The sequence below is a fragment of the Erithacus rubecula genome (genome assembly GCF_903797595.1).
Source record: "Erithacus rubecula genome assembly, chromosome: 3".
In the NCBI taxonomy this organism is placed as follows: Eukaryota; Metazoa; Chordata; class Aves; order Passeriformes; family Muscicapidae; genus Erithacus; species Erithacus rubecula.
The window spans coordinates 11,032,738-11,056,766 of NC_136689.1; the positions used below are offsets into that span (position 1 = coordinate 11,032,738).

At 38.2% G+C, this 24,029-nt stretch overlaps 1 protein-coding gene across 6 annotated transcripts in view; it reads left to right on the forward strand.

Annotated features, from left to right (window-relative positions):
* The first annotated feature begins 204 nt into the window (after nt 1-204).
* The window catches only part of PFKP (phosphofructokinase, platelet), a 42,160-nt gene continuing 18,335 nt past the window's right edge, over nt 205-24,029 (forward strand). For all 6 annotated transcript variants that reach the window (XM_079301750.1, XM_079301753.1, XM_079301754.1 and 3 more), the window contains exons 1-11: nt 205-584; nt 8,318-8,391; nt 15,076-15,153; nt 17,357-17,546; nt 20,008-20,173; nt 20,830-20,874; nt 20,971-21,079; nt 21,488-21,583; nt 22,308-22,400; nt 22,769-22,894; nt 23,456-23,520. In XM_079301750.1, coding sequence (XP_079157876.1) covers nt 500-584; nt 8,318-8,391; nt 15,076-15,153; nt 17,357-17,546; nt 20,008-20,173; nt 20,830-20,874; nt 20,971-21,079; nt 21,488-21,583; nt 22,308-22,400; nt 22,769-22,894; nt 23,456-23,520 — 1,127 coding nt within the window. In that variant the 5' untranslated portion in view covers nt 205-499. The remainder of the gene's footprint in view (nt 585-8,317; nt 8,392-15,075; nt 15,154-17,356; nt 17,547-20,007; nt 20,174-20,829; nt 20,875-20,970; nt 21,080-21,487; nt 21,584-22,307; nt 22,401-22,768; nt 22,895-23,455; nt 23,521-24,029) is intronic.

Sequence of the window (24,029 nt, forward strand, 5' to 3'; positions counted from 1 at the left end):
GGAAGGGGAAGGAAGGCGGGGAGGCGGCGCCGGGATCCCGCCCCGCCGGGGCCGCGCCGCCGCCCCCTCCCACTGCCCGCGCCCCGCCCCTCCCGCCGGGCTCGCGGCGCCGGCTCGGCCGCTGATTGGCCGCGCCGCCCGCCCGTCAGCGCCGCTCCCGCGGGGTGAGGGGGCGGGGCCGCGCTGTCAGCGGCGCGCGGGGAGGGCGCGGCGGCGGGGCAGAGCAGAGCGGGGGGCGGCGGGCTGAGAGGAGCTTCCGCGCTGCTGCTCCGCTCGCTCCGCGGGTTTTCCCGGGCTTTTGCACACAGTCGCCCCCTTCCTTCAGGTTTTCTGCGGAGGCTTTCCTGTCGGTAACCACACACCTACACCGGGCTGCTCGGGCTCTTTTCCCGCAGAGGCCGAACGCTCGGTCCAGTGGAGCGGGGGCAGACCCCGGCGGCCAGGGGCTCCCTCAGCGACCGCGCTCCGCCTCGCCCGCCGGTGCCGCTCCCGCAGCGCCATGGATCACCAGCCCAAGTTCTTCGAGAACCTCTCGGGCGCCGGGAAAGCCATCGCGGTGCTGACCAGCGGCGGCGATGCCCAAGGTAGCGGCTCACGCCGTTTGCTCCTGGAGCACGGGGAGGACGAGGGGAAGGAGCCGAGGGGGAAGGAGCGCGATGGGGAGTGGGGCAGCAGCAGGAGAGGGCGAGGAGCCCCTGGAGGGCGGTGAGGGGCAGGAAGGAAGGGCCTCCCCGCTGGCAGGGCGCCCATGCCGGAGGCCGGGCGAGCAGCGTGGGCTGCTTCGGGGCTGGTATCGGGAAGCCACGGTGCGGCACATGGAGCGAGCGGAGAGAGGGCTCTGGGAGCGATTCACAGGGGATTGCAGTGGTGCTCGGGTTCCTCTTTCCGTGCTGGCCTTCGACCCGGCTTTCCTACTAAGCGCATTTAAAAGATAAATGATTTCTGCACGGCCTGGGCGCTTGAGGTTCAGACATCCCCTCACCCCATCTTCCCTTCTCCGTTTCTCGCCACGTTTCCTCTGCCCCCAGGCTAGGCAAGGGAGAGGGTAGAAACGCCGCAGTAACTTTTACTCCCAAGATGTCTGTTTCCCTGGAGGGATGGTGGCAGAGGAGGGTGAGCAGGGATGGCTGATGCGAGCGGGAGGAGGAGGTCGTGCCGTCCTGCACGGCGGGTGGGAGGCTTGGCTGCGCTGCTGGGGCTATGCCAGCCCTCGCCTCATCTGCTTTTCACTTCGTTTTGGCACCAGCAGCACGTTTATGCTCCTACCCGTGTTTTAGAACGCTCAGATGGTGGTTTACTCTCTCCCCGTAGGAATATGTTAGAAACGTGTCTCGCCTTCTTAAATCTCTTCAGTGTAGAGGAAGTCGTAGCTACTACAGGACGGGGTGAACAAAAGACCTGCAGACATTGAGGGATGGGAAAGAAAAGAGGCTTGATCCCAGTGTACCTAGTCAAGAATCCATTTTTTTCTACACTTTAGTTTCCCCTTTCCTACTACAAATCATGATGAGTCCTTTCCAACTCAGCATATTCTGCGATTCTATGGTAATAGTTGGAAGTTTCAGTTAATTAAGATTTCAAACGCGCAATGCTCCGTGCAGTTCGAGAGGACTTTTACTCTGCTTATACCAGGAGAGTTGTTCAATGATATTTGCTTTTTAGCACTTTCTCTTAATTAACTGTTATTTTACTTTTTTTCCCTCTGGAAGTCTCGAAAGTACTTTCACTGAAAGAAGAAGCGGCATTCATTCGCGTTTGTGAAGAGAATGGGGGGTGGGAGCCTCTCCTTTTCTGCGTGCGCTCGGTGGTTCAGGGACCAGTCTCTCCCCAGATTTTAGCGTGGAGGTGCCAGGACCAGCCCTGGGCCGGGGCAGCCTCCCCTCTGCTCTCTCCCGGGCTTCCCGGCGCGTCCACGCTGTGCTGGCTTGCATGGACCGGTGTCTCCGCTCCTCCCTCCCTCCGCCGGTGTGTACGTGATCCGCTGCGAGTCGCTGCAGATTCCGCCTCTTTGCGTCATCTGGGCTGGGAGAAGCATCCTCCCTCCCCCTGCCCGCAGGAATAACGGGGAGCCCCCGGGTTTACCTAGGATTATCCGAAACTCTAATCGGGATGAAAGGGATTTGTTGCCATCGAGGAGGAAAATGTTGCAGTTCGAGAGGAAAAAACAAAACGATGCGTTTAAATGGCTTCTCTTTTACCCCCTCGGTGGGGCTGCACTTCTTCAAGTTTTATCCAGTTTGCCCTCAGTGACATAAATTCCACTGCTGAATAGTTCTAGGAGGAACTGAGAATCGAAGCATCTCTGTCTTAATGGTCTGGTGGCAAAATAACCATTTTAATTTAAAAGTGTGGCAGGGCACTGCCTGAAGCAGCAGTAACATACTCAAGCAAGAGGCTGAGCCCTGCAACTTGCTTCCGTGTGGCTGGAGATTATATAATGCAGCAGCAGATACATCTCCTTTTATAAAGTATTAATCTGCACTTGCCACTGTGTGAATTAAAGTATTTGTATGACTTGCAGAATCACGAGTAACATCTAGACTTTACAGAAGCATGGAAGGCTCCAGAGTAACAGCCTGTGAAAGTTGCTGTCTAAGGACTGGGGTTGTTGCAAAGACCAAAAAAAGTAAACTGGATGCCTTCCAAGCTGTTTCATTGGCAGAATGGTTGTCCTAACTGAAGTACAAAGATATAAAACCCCCAGCATTTTAGGACTTGATTATTTCACCTGAATCACACACACAGTGTGTGACCACAACCCCGTACTATCTTGGTAACAGCAGAGATGTGTAAAATAAGCAACCACAAGTCACTTTGAAGGTTAAGAGTTAAACAAGGGACAGAATGAGTCATGCCCTGTCAAGGTCATTTGCCCTTTGGAGGACAGAGTACAAATGTGTGAGAGAAGGGAAGTCCTGAAGTACATGCAGAAGGAGATATGCTGCTGTTACTGCTATTTGAAAATAATCTGTTCAAGCAAACTGTAGGTGAGGCAATGCTACTGACTTAGAAGTAGGCAAAAAAATTTCTAGTATTAGGAAAAAAGTTTAAGTCTTCCATTTTGTTTTGTTTTAGGTTTGTCCGACACTAAAAGTCTTCAAAGTGTCTGTAATCCAAACTAAATTCACAAACAACTGAGTAGAAAAAAAACCTGTTAAACATAAAGTCTCAATAGGTGCCAGTATTTACATTGGACTGTAAGTCTGAGCATAGAATAAAATATACATGAAATTATTGTAAGGTGAAATTACTCCCTTTGCTGTTACTTGTACTTCTAATAATTTAAAAGTAGCATTATGTAAATTGCACAAGGCTTTTTATAAGTCATGTTAAGTTTTCAGTTTCTTCCCTGCATTGATGCTACTTCCTTGAAAGTTTCATTTTTCTTTTTTGTTTTTCTATCTGTAGAATTTTAAAGACTACAGAGTGTGTATGTGTAATCCTGGGATTTTTTTTTTTGGGGGGTTGAGTTACAGAATTCATCAGTGATCTGTTTAATAGGAAAAAAAATCTCTATTTAGTGCACTTACTATGTATAAGTCCTAACTTGACAGTCTATCACTTCAGCTACCCAGCTGTTAAATTATGAACTAAAAATGTACTTTCCACCGTGATCACAAGTACCTTGAGAGGTAAAAGAGGTTCTGACAATCAATTCTCAATGTTTATGGGTTGGTTCAGTTTCTGGACTATTTCTAAATTGTACTGGTTGCAGCTCAGGAAGATGGTTTAATAAGTCACAGTTCTCACTTTGTGGCCATTCTGGCCATTCTGCTTCAGGTCATGAAGTACACTGGTTGAATTTTCTGTGGGTTGGCAGTGTGTGCCACAGACAGTTTTGGCCACCACAGGTCCCTGGCGTTCACTCAGCCTCCAAACAGCCCATCCCAGGACAGTGGTAGGTGCAGCTCTGTGGCAGGAAGAGCCTTTGGGAGCTGCTGACAGGAGGTGATTGTGCTCTCCTGGGCAAGGACTGTGCACTGCTGGGGAAGGATGGGTCTGTGGCTATGGAGCCACTGCCCAGCCAGCTGACTCAAGGTGATTGTCTTGGAATAGGACCATGTTTTTCAGATAAACTCAAAGATTCGGTGCTGAGAATAAGTAAGCTGAGCATAAGTAAGGGGTGTAATGGTCTGGAATATCATAGTCCATCCTGCTGAAGGAAGGAGATACATGTGTCTACATTCAAAGCATTCCAGGCTTCCCAAAGTTCCAAGGCTTAGTAGTGTAGATACACGACTCTTGTCTTGGTGACATAGATTGGAAGAAGAAATCTCAGCACTGAACAAATGAAAAAGCTCAACTCCTTCAGCAAATACTGGATTTAAACACAGCTTAAAAAGAACCCTAAAGAAGCCTTTTGGATTCCAGAGTTTTGGAACACCACAGATCATGACTGTGGAAGCAAAGATTTACATAATTCTGCTCTTGAAGCATTATAGGCTGAGGAACATCATAAGGTGTATTCAATATAATAGCACAAATGTATTGAGATTGTCCTGGTGGCAAAATTTCTTTTTCCACTGTAAGCTTCTCCACTGTTGCAGTAAAATGAATTTTTTTTTTTTTTTTTAATCACAAACAAACTAAAACAACCCACTCTCTTCTTATGTCATCCAAATTAGAGTTTATTTGTTAATACTTACATAATTTGAGCATAGTCACAACGAATTTTTGAATTGTAGATCCCCACAAAATGCACCTTTTCCAGCTAGGAATAGTAAATGCAAATAGACATGTATATGAAATATGTGTCTATAGATAAAATATTAAAAATGCTATTTGTACGTAAAATTGAGGAATGTAGTTATTAATGGATGACTGTAACTCTTTTGATGCATTTAATATTTTTGAGGAGCTGCTTCTATAATTAGTGGATTCAATAATTGAAACTGGTCTGAGGTTTTTATTTTTATTTTTAAGAATGAGGTACGTTTGCCATCTAGACATTCTGCTGTTGTATATATTTGTGCAGTAGAATGTTCTGATCTAATACACTGTTAGTGTTCAGAAAATTGGTGTAATACTTTCTTCAGATATCTAGAATAACTTATTATTATATGCAATAAAATTGTAATTAAAAGTAAAACTCAACAAACTCAAGTTGTATTTTTAAAGATTTTTCAGTTCTTGTATTTGACTGCTTCTCTTTCGATGATTATAGGCTCTTACTGACATAGCCATTTACATATTTAAATTAAATCTTCCTGTTTGGTAATGTTTAGACATTTTCCTTAGTCATTTTTCTTATCTAGTCTTAAGTGTGAATCTTTATTCAGGGTAGCAATGAAGCATATGTGCTAAGTCATTAAGCCTGTGTTAAAGCCAATGTTTATCTTTAAAATTGGTGGTACTTAAGTATTTCTTGATGCTTGTCCAAGATGCATAGCTTTGATTTTGCTTTTGAATGGTTTATGTTACAGTTATTTATTTAAAGGCATGTCTAGCTGACTAAAGCAAGGCAAACTTGGCTTAAACACAAACTCATGTAGAACCTCCTCTGTTGTAGTGGTACATATGTATGTGGACCAGGATGTAGGCACAAGATAGGGATACTCTTGGAGGCAGAGAGAGTCTCTGAAATAATTTAAATATTTCTGCAGTACTGTTTGTAACCCTGTTATGAAACCTGAGTGCTCCTTTTAAGGACGATTGAATAAACAAGATCAAGAAGGACAATAAATTATCAACTTTTAAATTAATTCAGATGTTATGTAAGGCCTTGAAAGCAGTCGCATTTCACTTAATCTTTCCTGAATCCAAAAGAGCAAAATAAATATTTCCCTCTTTTCAAGGCTTTAATGCAAAAGCAAGTGGTAATTCAGAAACTTTAATTCTTATATTATTAAAAAAAAAACAAACTGGTTTTACTTGTGGCTTTCTTTTGAAGCTGCTGTTCTAATCCTGTATGTTTATCAAAGTGCATTTATTATTCGGGACTAAATCCACAGTTAACCTGGTAAATCGCTTTTAAAGTAATAAGCATGAGTAATAACATTTCATGGTTATTACAGTAATTCACAAATACTTTTGTACGACTCCACAAATAATGAAATTTTATTAGACAATCCTACAGAGGCTTCATGAAATTTTTATGTTTTTTTCTTGAATTATTGCAATTTAGACAGCCAAATTGTAGAAGTCTAAAGCTGCAATGTGTTAACTGTATTTTTTAGGTATCAAATTCTAACATCCTTTAGTCCTCAGCCCTTCTGAAATGTGAGTCAGGAGCCTGCCAGTGGACAACTAAGTCCTTTTTCTGTATTAGGAGATAAAATATGCAACACAAAATAACAATAAAATGTAAGTTACATAAACTTACAAAGTTGCAGTGGTAGTACTGGGAAGAGGCTATCCATCTGTAATCTGTGGGACTTTTTTTCTTTCTCATGGAGCAGGCAAATTATGAATTTTACCTACTTTTCATGCAAGAAAGATGGAAACTGGAAGGTATTCACTAAGAAACTATGTGGCTGCGTTAAGAATTTATATGCAGACTTTCCACAGACAAACCAAACAACAGCAACCTCCTCCAAAAAAAAACCCCAAAAGCCAAAACAGAACTGCCAAAATACCTCTGTACCAAGCAACACCAACAAAAAAGCCTCCCACACAACGTGTGCTTTAATAGAAGCAAGCTGTGGGCTTTGGTGAAAGGAGTACCTTGTGCTGAGTGTTCCTGTTTGTGGAAAATGGCAGTGCTGGGATGAGCTGTCACTTGGGGAAAATTAAAGTCTTTGTCTCGGAGGGGTGTTAATTTTGTTATGAAAACTGTTTCACTGGGGAGATAACTTCGCTTTGTTTAATCTGAGATTTATCATGCTGACTTTCTTTTCATTGCAGGCTGTCAGATGAGATTCTCTGTTTTTCTTTGGCATCATCAGTTCTTTGTCTAAAGCTGTGCTTTTAGCTGTCTTGGCATTTGAAAACTTTTTGCAGCTATGCCACAAGGCCATCTCTGACTGAAAGAATTCTTGCTACAATTTCCTAAAACAGAACTTATATGAAAACACTGTTACTTTTGATTTTTGTTGTGTGAGTGACATCTACACAAACAGCAAAAGCAACTTTTTTATTTTGGCAAGTTTAGTTTTTTGTTTCACGTTGAGCCACTTCAGGGACTTCCTGGTGTGTTCATAAGTAATGAATCTTTGAGAAAGCCTCAGCCTGATTCTTTGGACAGGATGACTTCTACAGCTCAGTATTTTTTGCAGTGAAGGTTGATACTACAAGATTAGATCTTTGTTACTTGCAGTGTTGTTTATATATTCTAGTTACCAGTTTTTTATACCTGCAGAGAGGTGAACACTTAAAACCTACGTGGAGCAGCAGAGCTTACCTGCTGCTTGGCTATGATGATATTAGATGCACCAGATTTGGAGAACTGATTCCCAGTACTTTGGGTTGTCATCCTTCTTGCATCAGTTTTTTACTGACTGTCAGTGTAACCTAACTACTTCTCTCTTCATGCTTTGTGTGATCTCTTATGCCTGTTTTAGTGGTATGGAAGCAATTAGTTGATTAGTTTTGGAAAGTTCCTGAATAGTGAGTAAGGTAATGCAGTATGTGAAGAGATGAGTTTTAATACAAATGCATTTGGCCTGTGTAGAGGAACCAGTGGAAATTCCAATGTTGCTCAGGAGGTTAAGTGTTCTACCATGAGACTTAAATGGAAGGTTTTACAGGAGTATAATTTGTCAGATGTCTGGGAGCAGGGAATTCCAATCAGAGCTTGCATTCTTGGGACCAAAGTGGTATTTAGACGCTTTTCTGTCAAATGAGTCAATGTAACATTATTTATGTTAGTTTACTGCTACTTTTATCTTTTTAAATGAGCATCTGTCCAGGTCAACTTCGGGTCTGCTCCCCACAAAATGCTGTAAATACACCTGTATTAGTTTGGAAATCCCAGAAGAGCTGTTCAAATATAATTTCTCATTTGAAGAAGCTAAATTTTAACTTGTTGAATGTTTTGTATTTCAGACTGAAAACGAGCCATCATTTCAATATTAATTTACTTCGTTGTTCAGTAGCTGTAACTTTTACAATGCTATGTTGCAGTCAGCAGCAATTTAATCTCTGATTAACACACACACTGGCATTCACATAATTATTGTAACAAAGAATAGTTCTGAACCTTTCATGCTCATGGGCTGCTTGCACTGTCATTAAGCAAATTTCTCTTTTAATGGATGCTGGTCATTGTCTTTCTTTAGGAATGAATTAATGTTCCCTTTATTTTCAAGACACTGAATATTTTTGGTATACAAGAAATGCTGGATAAGTATAACGATGTGATTTTGCTTTTTCTCCCCAGGTATGAATGCTGCTGTGCGCGCAGTAGTACGCATGGGAATCTATGTAAATGCCAAAGTCTATTTTATTTATGAGGTTAGTTTTTATTTCCTTCGTTCTCTATTTTGTCTTCTAACTAAACTCGAGTTTTTGCAGAAACACCACGGAGAGTAAATAGTATAAATTAAAAAGTGTTGTAGGTTTCATTCCTTTTCATTGTGTGTTTTATTTAGTACTTTATATTTGTATGGAAATTTATGTCTCACAAGGTATATTTTAAAACTATGTAATTTAAAAATAATTTCTTAAATATATGGCATTATTTATGTGCCACCAAAGACTTGAAAGCAGAGAAAACCAGAGGTTGTTGTCACCCTGCAGTGAGCTACATATCTGTGCAGTTTTTTGGATGTTTGCCCCCACTATTATACTTCATAAATATTTTCCTAAACATGCTTAAACTACTGATTCTTAATCCCTTGACTCCATTTTCCTAGAGTATGATAAGGATGTATCCTCACCCTCATTTCAGAGATTGCACAGCTTGGTTTTGATCAAGAGTACTGTGGCACTGGTGCCATCTTACCTGGCTTATAGGTAGAAAGTTGCAACTGAAGAAACTCAACCAGCAAACCAAAGAAAAAGCCATATCAAAAACTTGACCATCATTGGTCTGTCCTGACATCAGAATGCTGTGGTTGAAATTTTTAACTGTAAATGCAGAAAGATTGTAAATTTCTGTGGCAATTATGCAATAAGAAAAAAAGATGGGACAAGTTTAATGTCAGTGCCAAGGTGATGCTCCATATATTTGGTTTCCTGGGAGACTGTTGCAGTTAGATTTCCTTATAAAAGGCACTTTCAGTTTTTATACAATTTTTGTAGATTAAACAATACAGTAAATATATTGATTCTGTTCCCACTGGAATTCCTGTACAGCTCAGTAGTAGTTTGAGATTATTACAAATTGTAATAAAAAATTGATATGAGAGACAGCTTGCTAGGTCCCCAGTAAAGTCTAACTTTAATATAAAAATATGAAGTACTAGAATTCATAGAAGTGCTCAGAAAGTACTTTAGTTTTAATTTTGTGCAGGGCAAGCACAGAATTTATCTTTAAAAGTAGCTGTTTATCCATTTTTTTTCCTTCTGTTTGTTCCTATAGCTCATTTACTAATGAGATGCAAAGTATTGAAATGCAAATAAGCAGAGGACTGTGCTCCAAAATTCTTTCCTACTACTGTGCTCTACAGCAAGTTGCTCTGAATACTTAGTGTGTGCTAATTACATGGCCAATCTCTGGAATTCCTTCCCTGTTCATCTCTTTTGCAGGCTGACTGAAATGGGTCAGATACTTTTCTGGAAGTAAGGACAGGGTTTTGGACATCTTTAACGCCAAAACTTGGATTTGAATTTGTTTTTTAATTTAACTTAAGTAAAGAATTAGCATATTTTTTCACCTTTTAAACATATTTGGTATCACAGAGTGATAAATTTCAAGAGAAATTTGAATATTTGTTTTTTCTGAACTTACAAAATAGTACTATTTTAGGTTTTCATGTTCCTGTGTTTGGTAGAGTTGGCCAGTGTGAAGTCACAGATATTTCTGAATAAAAAGTGATTGTAAAAAATAAGTCAATGTTGGAGATTTTGAGTCTCCCATATATATTGTCCTCCTGTCTTCAGAGTAACAGTAAAGTGTGGGAGGAAATGCACATTTCCAAGTAGGGGCTCTGAAAAAGTTCTTGTTTCTAGATTAGTCCATTCAGTTCTGTGTTTCGTAAAGTACCAAATGCAAAGCTTGGCTCTTCTCTGCCTGGTCATAATTGAAATATGAAGTCAGTTTTCTTTCACAATACCTACAAGTGCTTCAGAAAAACAAGACTGCAAGCTTTGAAATGAAACAGCTATTTAATTTTGCCCCTTTGAAATGGGAAGCAACGAAGGTGAGAAGTGTAATGAAGGTAAAAATCTTCTGACACTTGTCACTAATGTTCCCTGTTATAAGCCTTTGTGTGATGTATAAAGATGTATTTTTGGGTACAGTTTGAGTTATTTAATGTTTTTAATATGGTGTTCTTCTGAGTTGCAGTTTATTGAATATGACTTGAGTGTGTTAAACAAAGAGAATAGTGGTAGCCTACCTTTTGAGCATTTTAACACTTAGGTCAGGGTAAAGTGGTATTTTGTATTGAAGCACTCTGAAAAAATGAAAGAAAAGCCTGAAGTGACCATATCCAAAAGAAGAAAGTATTCTTATTTGGATCCAAAAATTGAGTTAAAGGTCTCAGCCTTTTCAAGCTTACTTTGCTGTAGTCATCATATGCTCTATTTCTCCTGTAGCTATGTCTGTCATATGAACTTTTTTTGCACTGCAAAACCATCTGTCTTCTACAGCTGTGGCCAGCACTGGTTCCACATTCTAAGTAAAAAAGTAACTCTGTCTTCCTAACTCAATTTTTCTTCATCCTGTTTTGAGAGATTACTAAGGTAAATGAACCCAAATTGATAATGAATTAGATCTCAGTAATTTTCTAGTCTTTTTAAAATGGGTTTATGAGAGCCCCAAGAAAGAAACAGGTACGTACTGGAATTCTTGGGCTAATATAAGTCCCAAAAGGAAAAAAGGAAACTCACGTGAATTTATAGCTATAACATTAAAAAACTCCTTTTGTGTCACTGAAGTTAGTACATTGCAAAATTTTGCTGTTGCCAATCTGTACAGTTGCTCTAGCTTCACAGTTTCATATTTTATAGTATTTTATTTTAGTCTGTAGTTACCCTTCTTTACTACCATCTCATTATTCCCTAAATCTACTCGTGTGAATTAAAATTTTAATATGCATGAATTCCCAAAAATTTTAGTCATATGAAAATCTAGGAGCTGGAAGTACCTGTAGAGTATCAGGCTGTCTAGGGGGTGAATTTAATTTTTTTTTCTTTAATCAGAAGCTATAAAAGTCTGTTTGATTTTTGTTTTGTCTTGTTTTTCCTTTTTAATTGAGAATAGGAAGAAAAAACGATGCCTGTAATTTATGGCAACTCATTTCAGGAACTTGAGGTCTTAAATATTTGTACAGATAACCTGCCTTTTTCCCAGGATTGAAGCACATAGATGTGTGCTCTTGCTACTAAGCTATGGAGCTTTTAGATTCTTCACCTTGGTTAAGAGTCTTTTTCTCAAGAAGCCAGCATGGGGAATGCAGTGGTACAGCAGTCATGGATTACTGTGAGCAAAACTTCATGTTTTTCTGGGGTGGTTTATGCACTCAGTGAGAATCCCATTTTGTGTTGTTGAGCAATGGCTGAGAATTCTCACTCAGTAAGTAAACTCACATAACTGTTAAAGCCCCAAATGTCAACATGTAACATATCAGAAGAGGGCTTGTTCTTTTTCAAAAGTTTTTGTCTTCAGAGTTCAGGCTGGAAGCTGTGTTTGCTCCTGCCACATTCTCCTGGAGTTGCAGTGTCTGTGAATATATCCTGTGAGCATTGGACCCTCTGAGGTTTCCTCTTGTTTGTTGAATATTTAAGTTTTGGGTACATGAAGGACTAAGCATAAAATGGAGCTGATCTTCACAAACTGTGCTTGCTGTATTTTTGACAGTTATTCTTTTCCATTATTGCCCCACAGTTTTAGTATCTCAGTAGACAAGCTCCTGTATTTTTAGGATCTAAGTAAGAATTTACTTTTTTAATGTAAATTGATAGATTCCCACCCTCATATTAAGGTCTGTAGTTACATTCAGTGATTTTCCATAGCCATACAACTGGAACTGTGGTGAACCTTCAAACATACATTGTCCAGTCCTCATCAGTGTTTACACAACCAAAACAATAAATGGAAATCTTCATCATTAATACTTCAGTTGTAATTAGCAATTAATTCTTTCCCCAATAGCTTTTCTAGAAAGCTGCTACAATTTTATAGTTTGTATCTTTTAGTGGTGTGGAAAACAATGTGACAATTCTATCTACCTTATTCAGAAGTAGCATCCACAGACTTGGCAGACAACTGAATTAGGAAAAGTTAATATAACAGTTCAAACAGATCATGATTCCAAAAGTTCCCTGCCCTTACTTTGTAGTGGGAGGAATTGCTGATACATCCCCAATTCTCACTTTCTGCACAGATATGGACTCCTGACCAAAATGCCCAAATTCTTTCTACTTCAAAGAAACATGGTGCCGGAATGGGTCATAGCTCATCCTCAGCCTAGCTGTGAGGTGTTTGTTTTACAGACAGTTCAATCTACTATTTTATCTCTTTGCTTTTTTCTGTGTTTTAGATTTGTTAAGCTGAAAATTGGGAATTTTATTCCATCAGTCTTATTTATGTATATATTTCCTATATGTAATACTGTTTTGGATGCACTTTTGTTTTCCCTCTCAAGTTAAAATGGAAGATGAATGACTTGGGCACAGATACATATTTTTTTGTCTGTATATATTTTTGTCAACTCTCATTGCAGCTTGCCTGAGTCAGTGCTAGAAACTGAATTAAGGTGCAACATTACACTACACTTCCAGGACTTATTGCCAGTGGATCTCTTGGGTTATTGTAGTTGTCAACAGAAATACTTTTAGGAAAAACTGGCATTCTGTTACTGAATGATATAAGGCACATAGAATTCTATGTTTTAAAAAAAGCAAACCAGCAAAGCTCTGGTGATGAATGAACTTAATAATTTATTAGCCATCATCAAGCTTAGTTGTATCCACTGTAATGCTTCTTTCTGATGATCTTTGTACTTTATCTGAGGGAGAAAATTTTTTAAGTTGATATGTAGATTAAGCATTATTCCTTTTCCACTTTGTTCTAAATGTAAACAAATTGTCTAAATGATAATTTAGTTCTCTAAGTCATTGTGTGTATATATTAGCATACAAATAGTGTGTCATATATTTAGGGGCCCACAAGGGAACTGGGAAGATACTCACTGGGAGCTGTAGTGATGGGACAAGGAGTAATGGAGTCAAAATGAAAGAGTGGCAGTGCAGGTTAGATATATGGAGGATATTCTTTACTGTGAGAGTGCTGAGTCACTGGAACAGGTTTCCAGAGATGTGAATGTCCCAGCCCTGGCAGTGTTCCAGGACAGGTTGGATGGGGCATTGAGCAACCTGGTCTCGTGGGAGATGTCACTGCTGAAAGTTGATGATCTTTTAAGGTCCCATTCAACCCACACCATTCTATGTGTGTGCATTAGATACATGTCAAAGTTGTCTGGAGAGTGTACAAAATATTCAAAAGGTCTGTTGGATGCAGAAATTAGAGACATAAGTAGTTTTCCATCTGGATGATTTTTGCTATTGCTTGATTATATTAACTCTAAATTAATCAGTCAAGTCTCACTGAGTAGAAACTTTCATGCTTTCCCCTTGGAATCTATACTGGAATCCTAAAATGCCTAATTGAGTAATTTGTACTTTTGTTGTGTCCAGGTTATCTTTACATTCTTATTTCTTGTGTTGGTAAGGACTCAAAGTTTGACATAAAAAACCAAATATATTATATGAATAGTAAGCCACTTTAGGCTTAATATGTTTCCAAGTTACTGCTCATTGAGTAAATTCTGCATATACTCTTGCAGAACTGAATCTTGCTGAATTGAATTTTTCCAGGTTATAATGTCAGGTTTGCTGTTTTCTGAACTCCCTTCTTTTTCTAGTTCCTGACTTATTATTGAAAAAATTGCATAGAGAAAAAATGTGAACTTGGTTGTTCCTTGGTGTGAGAAATATGTCCACATAGTCTAAAAATGGAGGCATAAACATTGTCATGGTTATTTTTCTTTAGTAGTTTTTTTGTTTGTTTTTTAACATGATTTTTTTCTGTGGATTTAAATAAATGTCAAAAAAGTTCAATGACAATTCCAGTTTTGTTCTAGCGACTGTCAGTTAGGATTTTCTAGACTTAAGACTTGACTGATTTTTCTTTTTTCTTTTTTTTTGTTTTATTTATTTATTTATTTATTTATTTAAATCAATGTTTCACCTAATGGAAAAGAATCTTTAATTGCCATTCTGATAGTATTTTTGTAGAGAGGTAATAAAGCAAAGCCAGGCAAAACCCTTTAACTGCTTGCAGGATAGTTTTCCTTCTTTCAGGTAAGTGTAACTCTTCTCATATTACAGCATGCAATAGTTAGAAGACCATTTAAGTTAAGGTATTAGGAATTTCTTAAATGCATAACTAAAAACTGTATTTTTTCCTAATATATGTCTTTTATTTCTTGTGTGACTGCCTCAAAAAAAAAAACCAAAAAAAACCAAAAAAAAGATTAAAAGGTTGTGTTACCTGATTTCTCGTTCTTTCATGAAAAAATTTGATTTATTGCTCTTTATCATGTTTTGCTTATTATTAGGACTGGGGGGAGAAATGTATTGCAAAGACTTCCTAAGTTCATGGCCTCAGGCTGAGGTTATGTTTTTAAAGGACATATTTTATCATGCATTTCAAAGTTCTTAGTAGGTTTTTTTTTTTTTTAATCTTGAATATTTATTCTTAAAGAAGGAGCACCATTACCATTCTAGTTTAATAGCTGTGTAATCTGAATAAAGTATTACCTTATCTTGAAGCTGTTTTTGGAACTGATCCTTTAGGAAGAGGGTTTGCTTTGCTTTTTCCCCCCTTAAAAGAAACAGTGATACCTGCTTGAATATTGTTTTTTATTCACTGTTTTTAATTATATTAAAATACACAAAGTGACTATTACTGTAGTGGAAATTTGATGCAGTTTTTAAAATCAGACTTATTAAATACTTTCCTTTTTACAGGGTTACCAGGGAATGGTTGATGGAGGTGATAATATTGTAGAAGTTTCATGGGAAAGTGTTTCAAGTATCCTGCAAGTGGTAAGTGCTAGAGGGGTGAGAATGGGACCCAAAACCTCTTTATACGAACAAAACAACCAAAATTCTAGATCCAGGCAACTGTTTTAATTATGTATTTGAACTGTGGGATGACTGAGTGACCAGCATGTGCCACTTCAGCAGAGCCTGATTTCTGCAGTGTGGATGGCTGACACTTGCTAAAGATCTTGGTGTGGTCTTGAATTTGGAGCCCAGAAAAAAATCTTGAAAACCTTTGTTCTAGATTTGCAACATCACATGTCATTAGCCTCCTAAAGCCATATTAACAAGTCTATATTTAATAAAAAAGACATTATAGGGCCAAAACATGAAACAGCTGTGTTTTGTAAGGCACATCTTTTCTTACGAAACCCTGTTGTCTTTCTGTGTAAGTGGATTTGGAATTATAGTAACGGATGTAATTACAGTGCAGCTCTGCAGAGCTCACATACTGCAATGACTTTGTACATTTTCATTACAACATTCTGCAGTGTGGCCATTTGGATCTCCTCAGCTTTTGCTCAGCATGGTAATGTTGTTGCCTCTTCCAGAGCAGGTGCTATGTTTGGCGAAGAGGCCTTACTGCTTGCCAAGCTTTCTGAAAACTACCTCCAGGTGAAGCGTGGGTTTCTTTGGAGTTTTTTTGTAAAGTTAATGAACATAAAGCAGTTAGAAGAGGAAATTTTTTTTTTTTTTTTTTAAACCAATGGCCTGGAGTACTGTAAGATATTTTGTCCTCTGTGTTTGGTTGTTTTTCTTTTATTCTTTATTTCCCCCGTGTCTATCTTGTAAAATCATATCAAGTTGACAGAGACCCATAAGGATCGTAAAACTAGGCAATATGGCTAAGAGCATCATCCAGATGCATCTTATGATGACGAGAAAATTGGGTTCTCTTGGCCAAGCCACCCAAGAGCATAGACAGGAGCAGGATGTAGGCTCCTATACGTGTGCAGTGTAAAAGAAAAAACATCTTTCTGAGCTTTATTGCTGGTAATTCAACAGACCAACAATGAACCTCAGCATGTATCTCACAGAATGTGTTTAGTTGTATTGATGACAAAGCTTTTTCAGCCCATTCTATATTTCTGTTTATGCAGAACAGATAGCACTTTATTTCAAGTGCAATTTCCTTTCCTCTTACAGCTGTTTTTCCTAAGCATGAAAATACCTAGTTTTAGAGATGTTTTTCAGTCCTGATTTTTTTTAACATCTCTGTGTGTGCACATTTACCTTTTTTTCAGCTGAATTCTGTTCCGCTTTCTTTTTTTTTCCAGTAGCAGCTATGCAACACAGATGACAAACTGGTCTGAGAGCTGAAACATCTATTGATAGAGTAAATTGTGCCAGTACAACCACTGCAGATTTGAAGTTCAAAATTAGATGGATGTGACAGATGTGCTACAAGTTAAAGCGAAGGGAATGTTTATGCAAAAATGATGTAATCATCTCCAGATTTGTTTGCAGGGAAAAAAATTTTTTTTGGTCTTAATTCATACTGATTTTTACTGTGACAGTCAATAAGGCAAAAATTAAACTTCTTGAGTGACTGAAAAACATAAACACAGAAGACATGTAAATAATGTGTGACTAGCACGACACCCAACAGTTTTCAGTGATAGGGCAGTTCAGTTATTTTTAAAAAAATTTCCAAAATAAGCTTTTAGATTCATATTAATAAATGCAGATAATCTAATAAAACAGAAGATGTAGCATTAGACTGATCTATAAGGAGTTAAAGACAGTTGTTTCCATTATTCCGTGGAATGACAATGCTAACTTTGAATTTCAGGGATACATGTTTTCTTCTATTGTTTATGTATCTTGTGATATTAAAGTGAAGAATACCACACTGAGGCAAATTAATCTAAATACTTAACTAGTTTGTATATCACTTTTGCCATTAAATATAATGGCAACTTGTTTATTGTAGTAATGCTAAAATTAATCCCATGTAGTTTTAACATTTTCCTTCCAATGTTGCTCTTTATCAGTCACTTTTGAGTGGTTTTCTTTTTGTTTTCCCTTGTGCGGGTATCTGCTCTTGAACATGCATTCCCACAGGTTTGATAATATTCGTTTATCGTTATTGTACCGCATTATAAAATTAAAAGACAGAGGTCACGTTAGCGAATTTGCCATGAATCCATTTTGGAAGTGCACGGTGACATTCCAGCCCGCTAACTGGGGTGCTGCTCCCTGCCAGGGCGGCACGGTGATCGGCAGCGCGCGCTGCAAGCCCTTCCGCACGCGCGAGGGCCGCCTGCAGGCCGCCCTCAACCTGGTGCAGAGAGGCATCACCAACCTGTGCGTGATCGGCGGCGACGGCAGCCTCACCGGCGCCAACCTCTTCCGCGAGGAGTGGAGCGGGCTGCTGGAGGAGCTGGCGCAGAAAGGTGAGCGCGCCCCCGCCCCTGGCCTGCCCGTCTGCAGGGAAGGGTGCACCCCGAGTGCAGGCTCTGCCCGAGCGTGTCTCTAGAAAAGAAAATCAAGTGCCTTCATTCTAGGAAATCGCGTGGTTCTCCGTAAAATAACAGCTTTTGGTTTCTGTACATCTGCTCATGCGAATCGTAAAGGTCCAAAGAGTTTACTGGGCAACAGTCTGTGTGGCTTTTCTCCTCTATTATGAATAATTCTTAGGATCTGAACTTCTTACCTTTTGCTTGAAAAGCTCTATGCCCTCATATCCTGTCTGAGGTGGTAATTCCTTTCCTACAACAAGCTACACATTTGTACGTTATTAAATTGTGATGCTTTCCTGCCTGTGTGTCACTATTTGTTATAGATCAGAACATTACATGGCTGTTGATGGAAGCACAGCCAGCCCAGTAGTTGTCTTTGATAGCATCCAGGAGAATGTACAGGGAAGAGTAAAGTATAAAATAATGCTGTGTTGATGCTGTTTGTTACTCATAATACATAAATACTCTGATAGGTTCCATCCATTTCTGTCTTCGGGGCTTCCTGAACCAGATGCTGTTAGCAGTCCTTAATGAATTTCTCTTCCATGAATGTATACAGTATACTTGAAAGCATACAGAGTTTTGCTGAAAACATTGTGTAGCAAGGATTTCTGCAGCTCCACTGAATAATGAAGATTGTGAAGAATCCTCTTCTGTATATTTTGGTCCTGCTGGCTTCTAGACCATTTGATGTCCGTGGTTTCTGTGTTAGAATAAACCATGAATCATGAATCCTGCTTCCTCTCTGCATGCCACTTGAGATTTTATAGCTGTCTTATTTTCCCTTCATCATCTCTTTTTCTAGATGGAAGAGTCCTAGTTTGCTTAGTTGTTCCTTATATGTAAGTTCTGTATCTTTGATCATCTTTGTTGCCCTTCTCTGAACCTTTTCCAGTTCTACCCTGTTTTGAGGTGGGGAGGACCACAACTGCACCCAGTATTCAAGATGAGGGCAAACCATGGATCTACACAGTAGTATAATGATCTTTGTTTTGTTCTCTATTCTTTTTCTAATATTTTCTAATATTTTGATTTTTTTTTACTGCTATTGAGCATTGAAGCTGATTTATTAATGAAAACAGCATTATTATATTATGCTGGAAATTGTGTTATTTTGTTTGTGATGTCAGGGTGCATTTTTTTCATGTGTCTTAGTTTGCATTTATCTGCTATGAATTCCATCTGATACTTTACTGCTCACTGTGTCTTGCTAGTCTTCTTCATTTCTTCTCAGACACTCCATATGTTTAGATCTCAAATAATTCCGTTTGATCAGTAGACTTTGGCACTTTGCTGCTCATTCCCTTTTCTAGGTTATTGCTGAGTGTGTTGGACAGTGCAGATCTCTGTAGAACTCCATTGGTTACCTTCCTAAGACACAAGCATTTCTGTTTACCACTGCCCTCTGCCTCGTATTTTTTATCCTCTGTTTCACATTATTTACTCTATGAAAAGCCTTCTGTCTTATACAGTGACTGCTTAGTTTCCTCAAAATCCTTTGGCAAAAGACTTTGTCAATGGCTTTTTAGAAACCTAAGTAGAATATGTCAGCCAGATATTGAGTCACATTTGGAACTCTAGAAGTGGTTTGTAATGCATGGTATACATTAATAGAAAACATTTTGATTCTTTGTCACAATGTTATATTTATCTTCATGGACATTAGTTATATTTTTCATTATGGTTTCCGCTGTTTTTTCTGTAATATAGACATTAAACACACTGATACATAGTTCTTCAATCTCATATTAAAAATTTGACATTATATTTATAATCATCCCATCCACATATACTATGGTAGTCTTAAGTGCTTAAGCAGCTAAGGTATTTCATCCTTGAGATCATTTAGACCTCTTGGATGATGCAGCATTTTCATTGCTGTCTTGGGAGCCTCTGCAAAGATGTAGAATAGGAGCTTTTCTGTTCTGTTTGCTTATTAATCATGAAATCAGAGCCTTTCAGCGTTGCAAAACAGAAGTCTTCAAATTTGGATGCTGGTTTCTAACTTTCCATATGCCCATAATTACACCCAGTTTGCATCCTTTTGCTTCTTCATAGCACGTTATACACTGAGACTACAATATGAATGATGTTGTTTTAATTTGAAGTCCTCAATTTTAAGGTTGGTTACAAAGCTTGATAATTATTTGACCTTTTAAGATGGACTGAAAAGCTCTTATTTCCTTCCTTACTGAAAGGAGTTCTGTGCAGGATTCTTTTGTTTGGATGTTTGATTGGCTTTTGTTTGTAGTTTTTGACTAACCTCGTTACCTAAAATATCTAAACATAATTTAATGTTTGGATATGTTTAATTTATAAAAGTAGAGAGCCCAAGCAATACATCTATATTTTTTTAAATAATCTTACAGTTTTTTCTCTGAATACTTCTTTACAGGAAAGATTGATGCAGAGGCTGTTAAGAAGTATGCTTACCTTAACATTGTGGGCATGGTTGGATCCATAGACAATGACTTCTGTGGCACTGATATGACCATTGGTACTGACTCAGCTCTGCACAGAATAATTGAAGTTGTGGATGCCATCATGACCACTGCTCAGAGGTAAATTGAGCATATTACAGAGGCTGATAACAAATACACAGATGTTTATGGTTTTGTTTAAGTTCATTTTAAATAGATTTAGGTAGGTGGGGAAATAAAAGTTCTTTTTGACAGCATAGTTCAAGTGTCTGGTCTCTTTTTTTCTTAGTAACTGCTTTTTCGTCATTTCTGTCATGGCAGCACTTCAAGTATGTGAACATAGAGACTGCATCAGCCTTAGGGGCAGACTTTGTTTTTAATAATTTTAGTGTTTTTCAGACATATTCTGTTAGAGAAGATCCAGACACATTGTGAATAATACAAAAATAGCATGTCTTATATAAGTTTTATTTCAGTAAGAATTAAGCAATTAAATGATTTTTTTTTAAATATTGCTATATCATTACAGTTCTTAACTATGTGGCTGCATCATTTACATTTCCAGTAAAGGTTCACATCTTCTCTCATAGCTGCCCATACATGTTTTGCAAGAAAGTAGTGAAAATTAATTACACATTGGGAGATATTTAATTTTAAATATATTGTTTAATGTGGCAATAATTTTGTTTTCTTAATGTTTTTCCTGTTTTGCTAAGGAATTCTGAGTTTAGTAACCATGGTAAACACAAGCTGTTTCATGATACTAGGTACAGTTGATTTGTTTTTTATTTTTACAGCCATCAGAGGACGTTTGTTCTGGAGGTTATGGGGCGACACTGTGGGTAGGTATTGTCTCCAGCATTTTGTGTCTTGTTCAGGTACAATTATGAAAGAAATCTGGACCATAAAAGTTAACAATAATTTGTTCTATTTATTAGGTATCTAGCTCTGGTTAGTGCCTTAGCCTGTGGTGCAGATTGGGTGTTTATTCCTGAATACCCACCAGAAGAAGGCTGGGAAGATACAATGTGTGTTAAGCTTTCAGAGGTAATTTGTTAATATGTTTGAAATTTCCTGATGTCTTTGCAGATGTTTATTTGAAAGCAATGATTAAAAAGTGGGATCAGGACTTTAAGCAAGTCTTTGGTTTTAGGGTCACATTTTCTCTGTGATCTTGAACATTTCTTTTCTTGCACTCTGTGATATGACCCACTCTAGGAATTGCATGAATTTATACCTATATAAGCAACATGTGTACATTTCCTCTGTAATTTGATTTTTACATCGTCATGTATGAAAATAAAAGGTGTGAGAATATGTCACATATGAGTGATCAAATAAAAGAAATATTTCCTCAATCCTAGCAGCTTAATGTAGAGCATTTGATTATAAAATTATGCTGTAAATTCCTCTTGTTTTTTTATCTGCACAAATGTACTTTTATTTTTATTACAGAACCGTGCACGAAAGAAAAGGCTGAATATTATTATTGTAGCTGAAGGAGCTATTGATTGTCACAACAAACCTATAACATCAGAGAAAGTTAAGGATGTAAGTGTCAACATCCCTATAATACAAGATTTTGGTTCATAAGATGGGACTTATTGTTAACAGTAACATTTCTGTAGAGTAAATCTGTTTCTGTAAGGTAGCTTATCACACAGTTGTATTTTATGCTTGTGCTTTATTACCTAAAATTCCATAGTCAAAAGGCAATGTTTTCAGTGCAATTAATTAGAACTGTATCTCCTTGCAATACAACACAGCCAAAAGCATTTGCTTCACGGGTGTCTTAATTAATAGTTTGAAATCAGCTCAAATTTGTATTTATAATCCTATTTTACTTTGTATGCCTTACAAAATTTTTAATACTGGTCTGTCTAACACTGGTCTGTGAGTAATACAGTGTACTTTGGACAAAGTCTTATCCAGATGGTTGATTTGATAAAAATTTTATTGGTGTCTAAAATTAAGAAAACTTTTAAGCTGAGTTTTTCCATTTTGTTTTTAATGGGTCATTATGAAAACTAATTGAGAAACAGTCATTGATAGAAAGGAGCTATAATGCTTTGGCTTTACTTGGGGTTTATCTGTCCTTTGATTATGAAGTTCTGTTTTCCATAGCTTTCAGTTTTGGAGAAACCTTTGACTTCATTTAGAATTACAGTTTTATGAAGTAACATGTAGCACTAAGTAGTGTTAAGTGTACATGATGCTAGCATATATATAAAATAATGATAGTGATAAACCCACCGTGTTTTGAAATTCTGTGCAGCTTGTGGTTCAGCGGCTTGGTTTTGACACCCGAGTGACCATCCTGGGTCATGTGCAAAGAGGTGGAACCCCTTCAGCTTTTGACAGAATTCTTGTGAGTATTCCCAAAATAACTGCTTGTGGCACCACAAAGGACAACTGCATTTTGATTATTTTTTTTTTGGGGGGGTGGGATGGTTCTCTGCCTGATTAACTTGACAGATCGAACTGTTATCTCACATTAACTGTCTGAATAGTTCAAATTCAGAGTAGTGAAGCACTTTGTGTGGAGGACTCTATGTTTAGGATCAAAATGTGAAGCTTAATTGTCCATACTTATGGGTATAAACAGCCCACAACTTTTTCACCTTACCAAGGAGTGATGTGGGTCAGCTTGAGTTAGAGAGAAATCACGACCATTTCTGTGATTGGAAGCCTTGTGCATTTCAGTGCTTGCTTGAACACTCACTGATTCTCTTGCAGGCCAGTCGTATGGGTGTGGAAGCTGTGCTTGCCCTTTTAGAAGCTACTCCAGATACCCCTGCCTGTGTTGTGTCCCTGTCTGGAAACCAGGCTGTCCGTCTGCCTCTGATGGAGTGTGTGCAGATGGTGAGGTTCTGGCAAAAAGCCAGTTTATGTTATTTATTTACTACAGCAGACTACTATGTACAATTATTGCCTGTTCTCATTAGGACATTGATGGAATGTGTACATCACTTTTCCATATTTGGGAATGAATAATGAAGTTCATGTATGTTCTCTGTGTGTTGCTATTTGTTTGCAAACTATTAAGGATTAAGAAATACGTATCTTCTTAATTTGTTCTAAAATTTCGTCTCAGATCTTCTTTTTTTATTGTTACAACAATTTTTTCAGATGCTTGCATCCATTTGCATGTCATACACAAGTTAAGTTTATGCATTAAAACTGCTCAGTTTAAACGGTAAAAAGAAAATGCACAATACATATGTTGGTTATTTTGTCCCATGAAGACTTTAGGTATTTGTTTCTACTTTCTTCTTCTCCTCCCTGTAAATTATGATGTGAGATGAGGTAGCTCATAAATTGAGGAATTTTCAGTATTTATTTTTTCCATTAATATGTGGAATATATTAAGTAATCCACTCCTGTGTTTTTAAACATACTGAGTAATCAACTTGTTTTTTCAAGACTCAAGCAGTCCAGAAAGCCATGGATGAGGGAAGATTTCTTGAGGCTGTGAGGCTTCGTGGAAGGTATGGCCAATAGCTTATATCAGTTTATTTGCTGTAGAAAAGTGCTGTTGCTTTGCTGTTAGCTGGCAGGTGACATTTTATTTTAAATATTTTACTAACTGTATGGTTTTATGCTTTTGAGAATGAGAGGAGACAGAAGAGTTGCCTAAACAGAATAATTGAAATTCTTACCTGCACCAAAGCATGCAGAAAAAGCAAACTGTAATTCACTGCTGTGTCAGACTAGTGACTGTTCCTAGAGTAACTGGCCACAAAGCAAAGAGCTTCAATGTTCTATGACCTGACTGGTAACAGCCATAAGTTTGTTTATTCATGAATTTGGGGCCAGTCCTGTGAGCTTGTTTGTAAGGAGTTGGTAGTTTTCCAACAGTAATGTTGGAGGAGGTATTCTTTAGTCAAGAGAGTGGTTTCTATTTCAGGTCATTTGATAGTAAAACTAATTTTTTAGCTGCATTTTTGTTTTATGTTTTCTGCCTCGTATCTTAAAGAATTTAATATTTTTCGTTGTT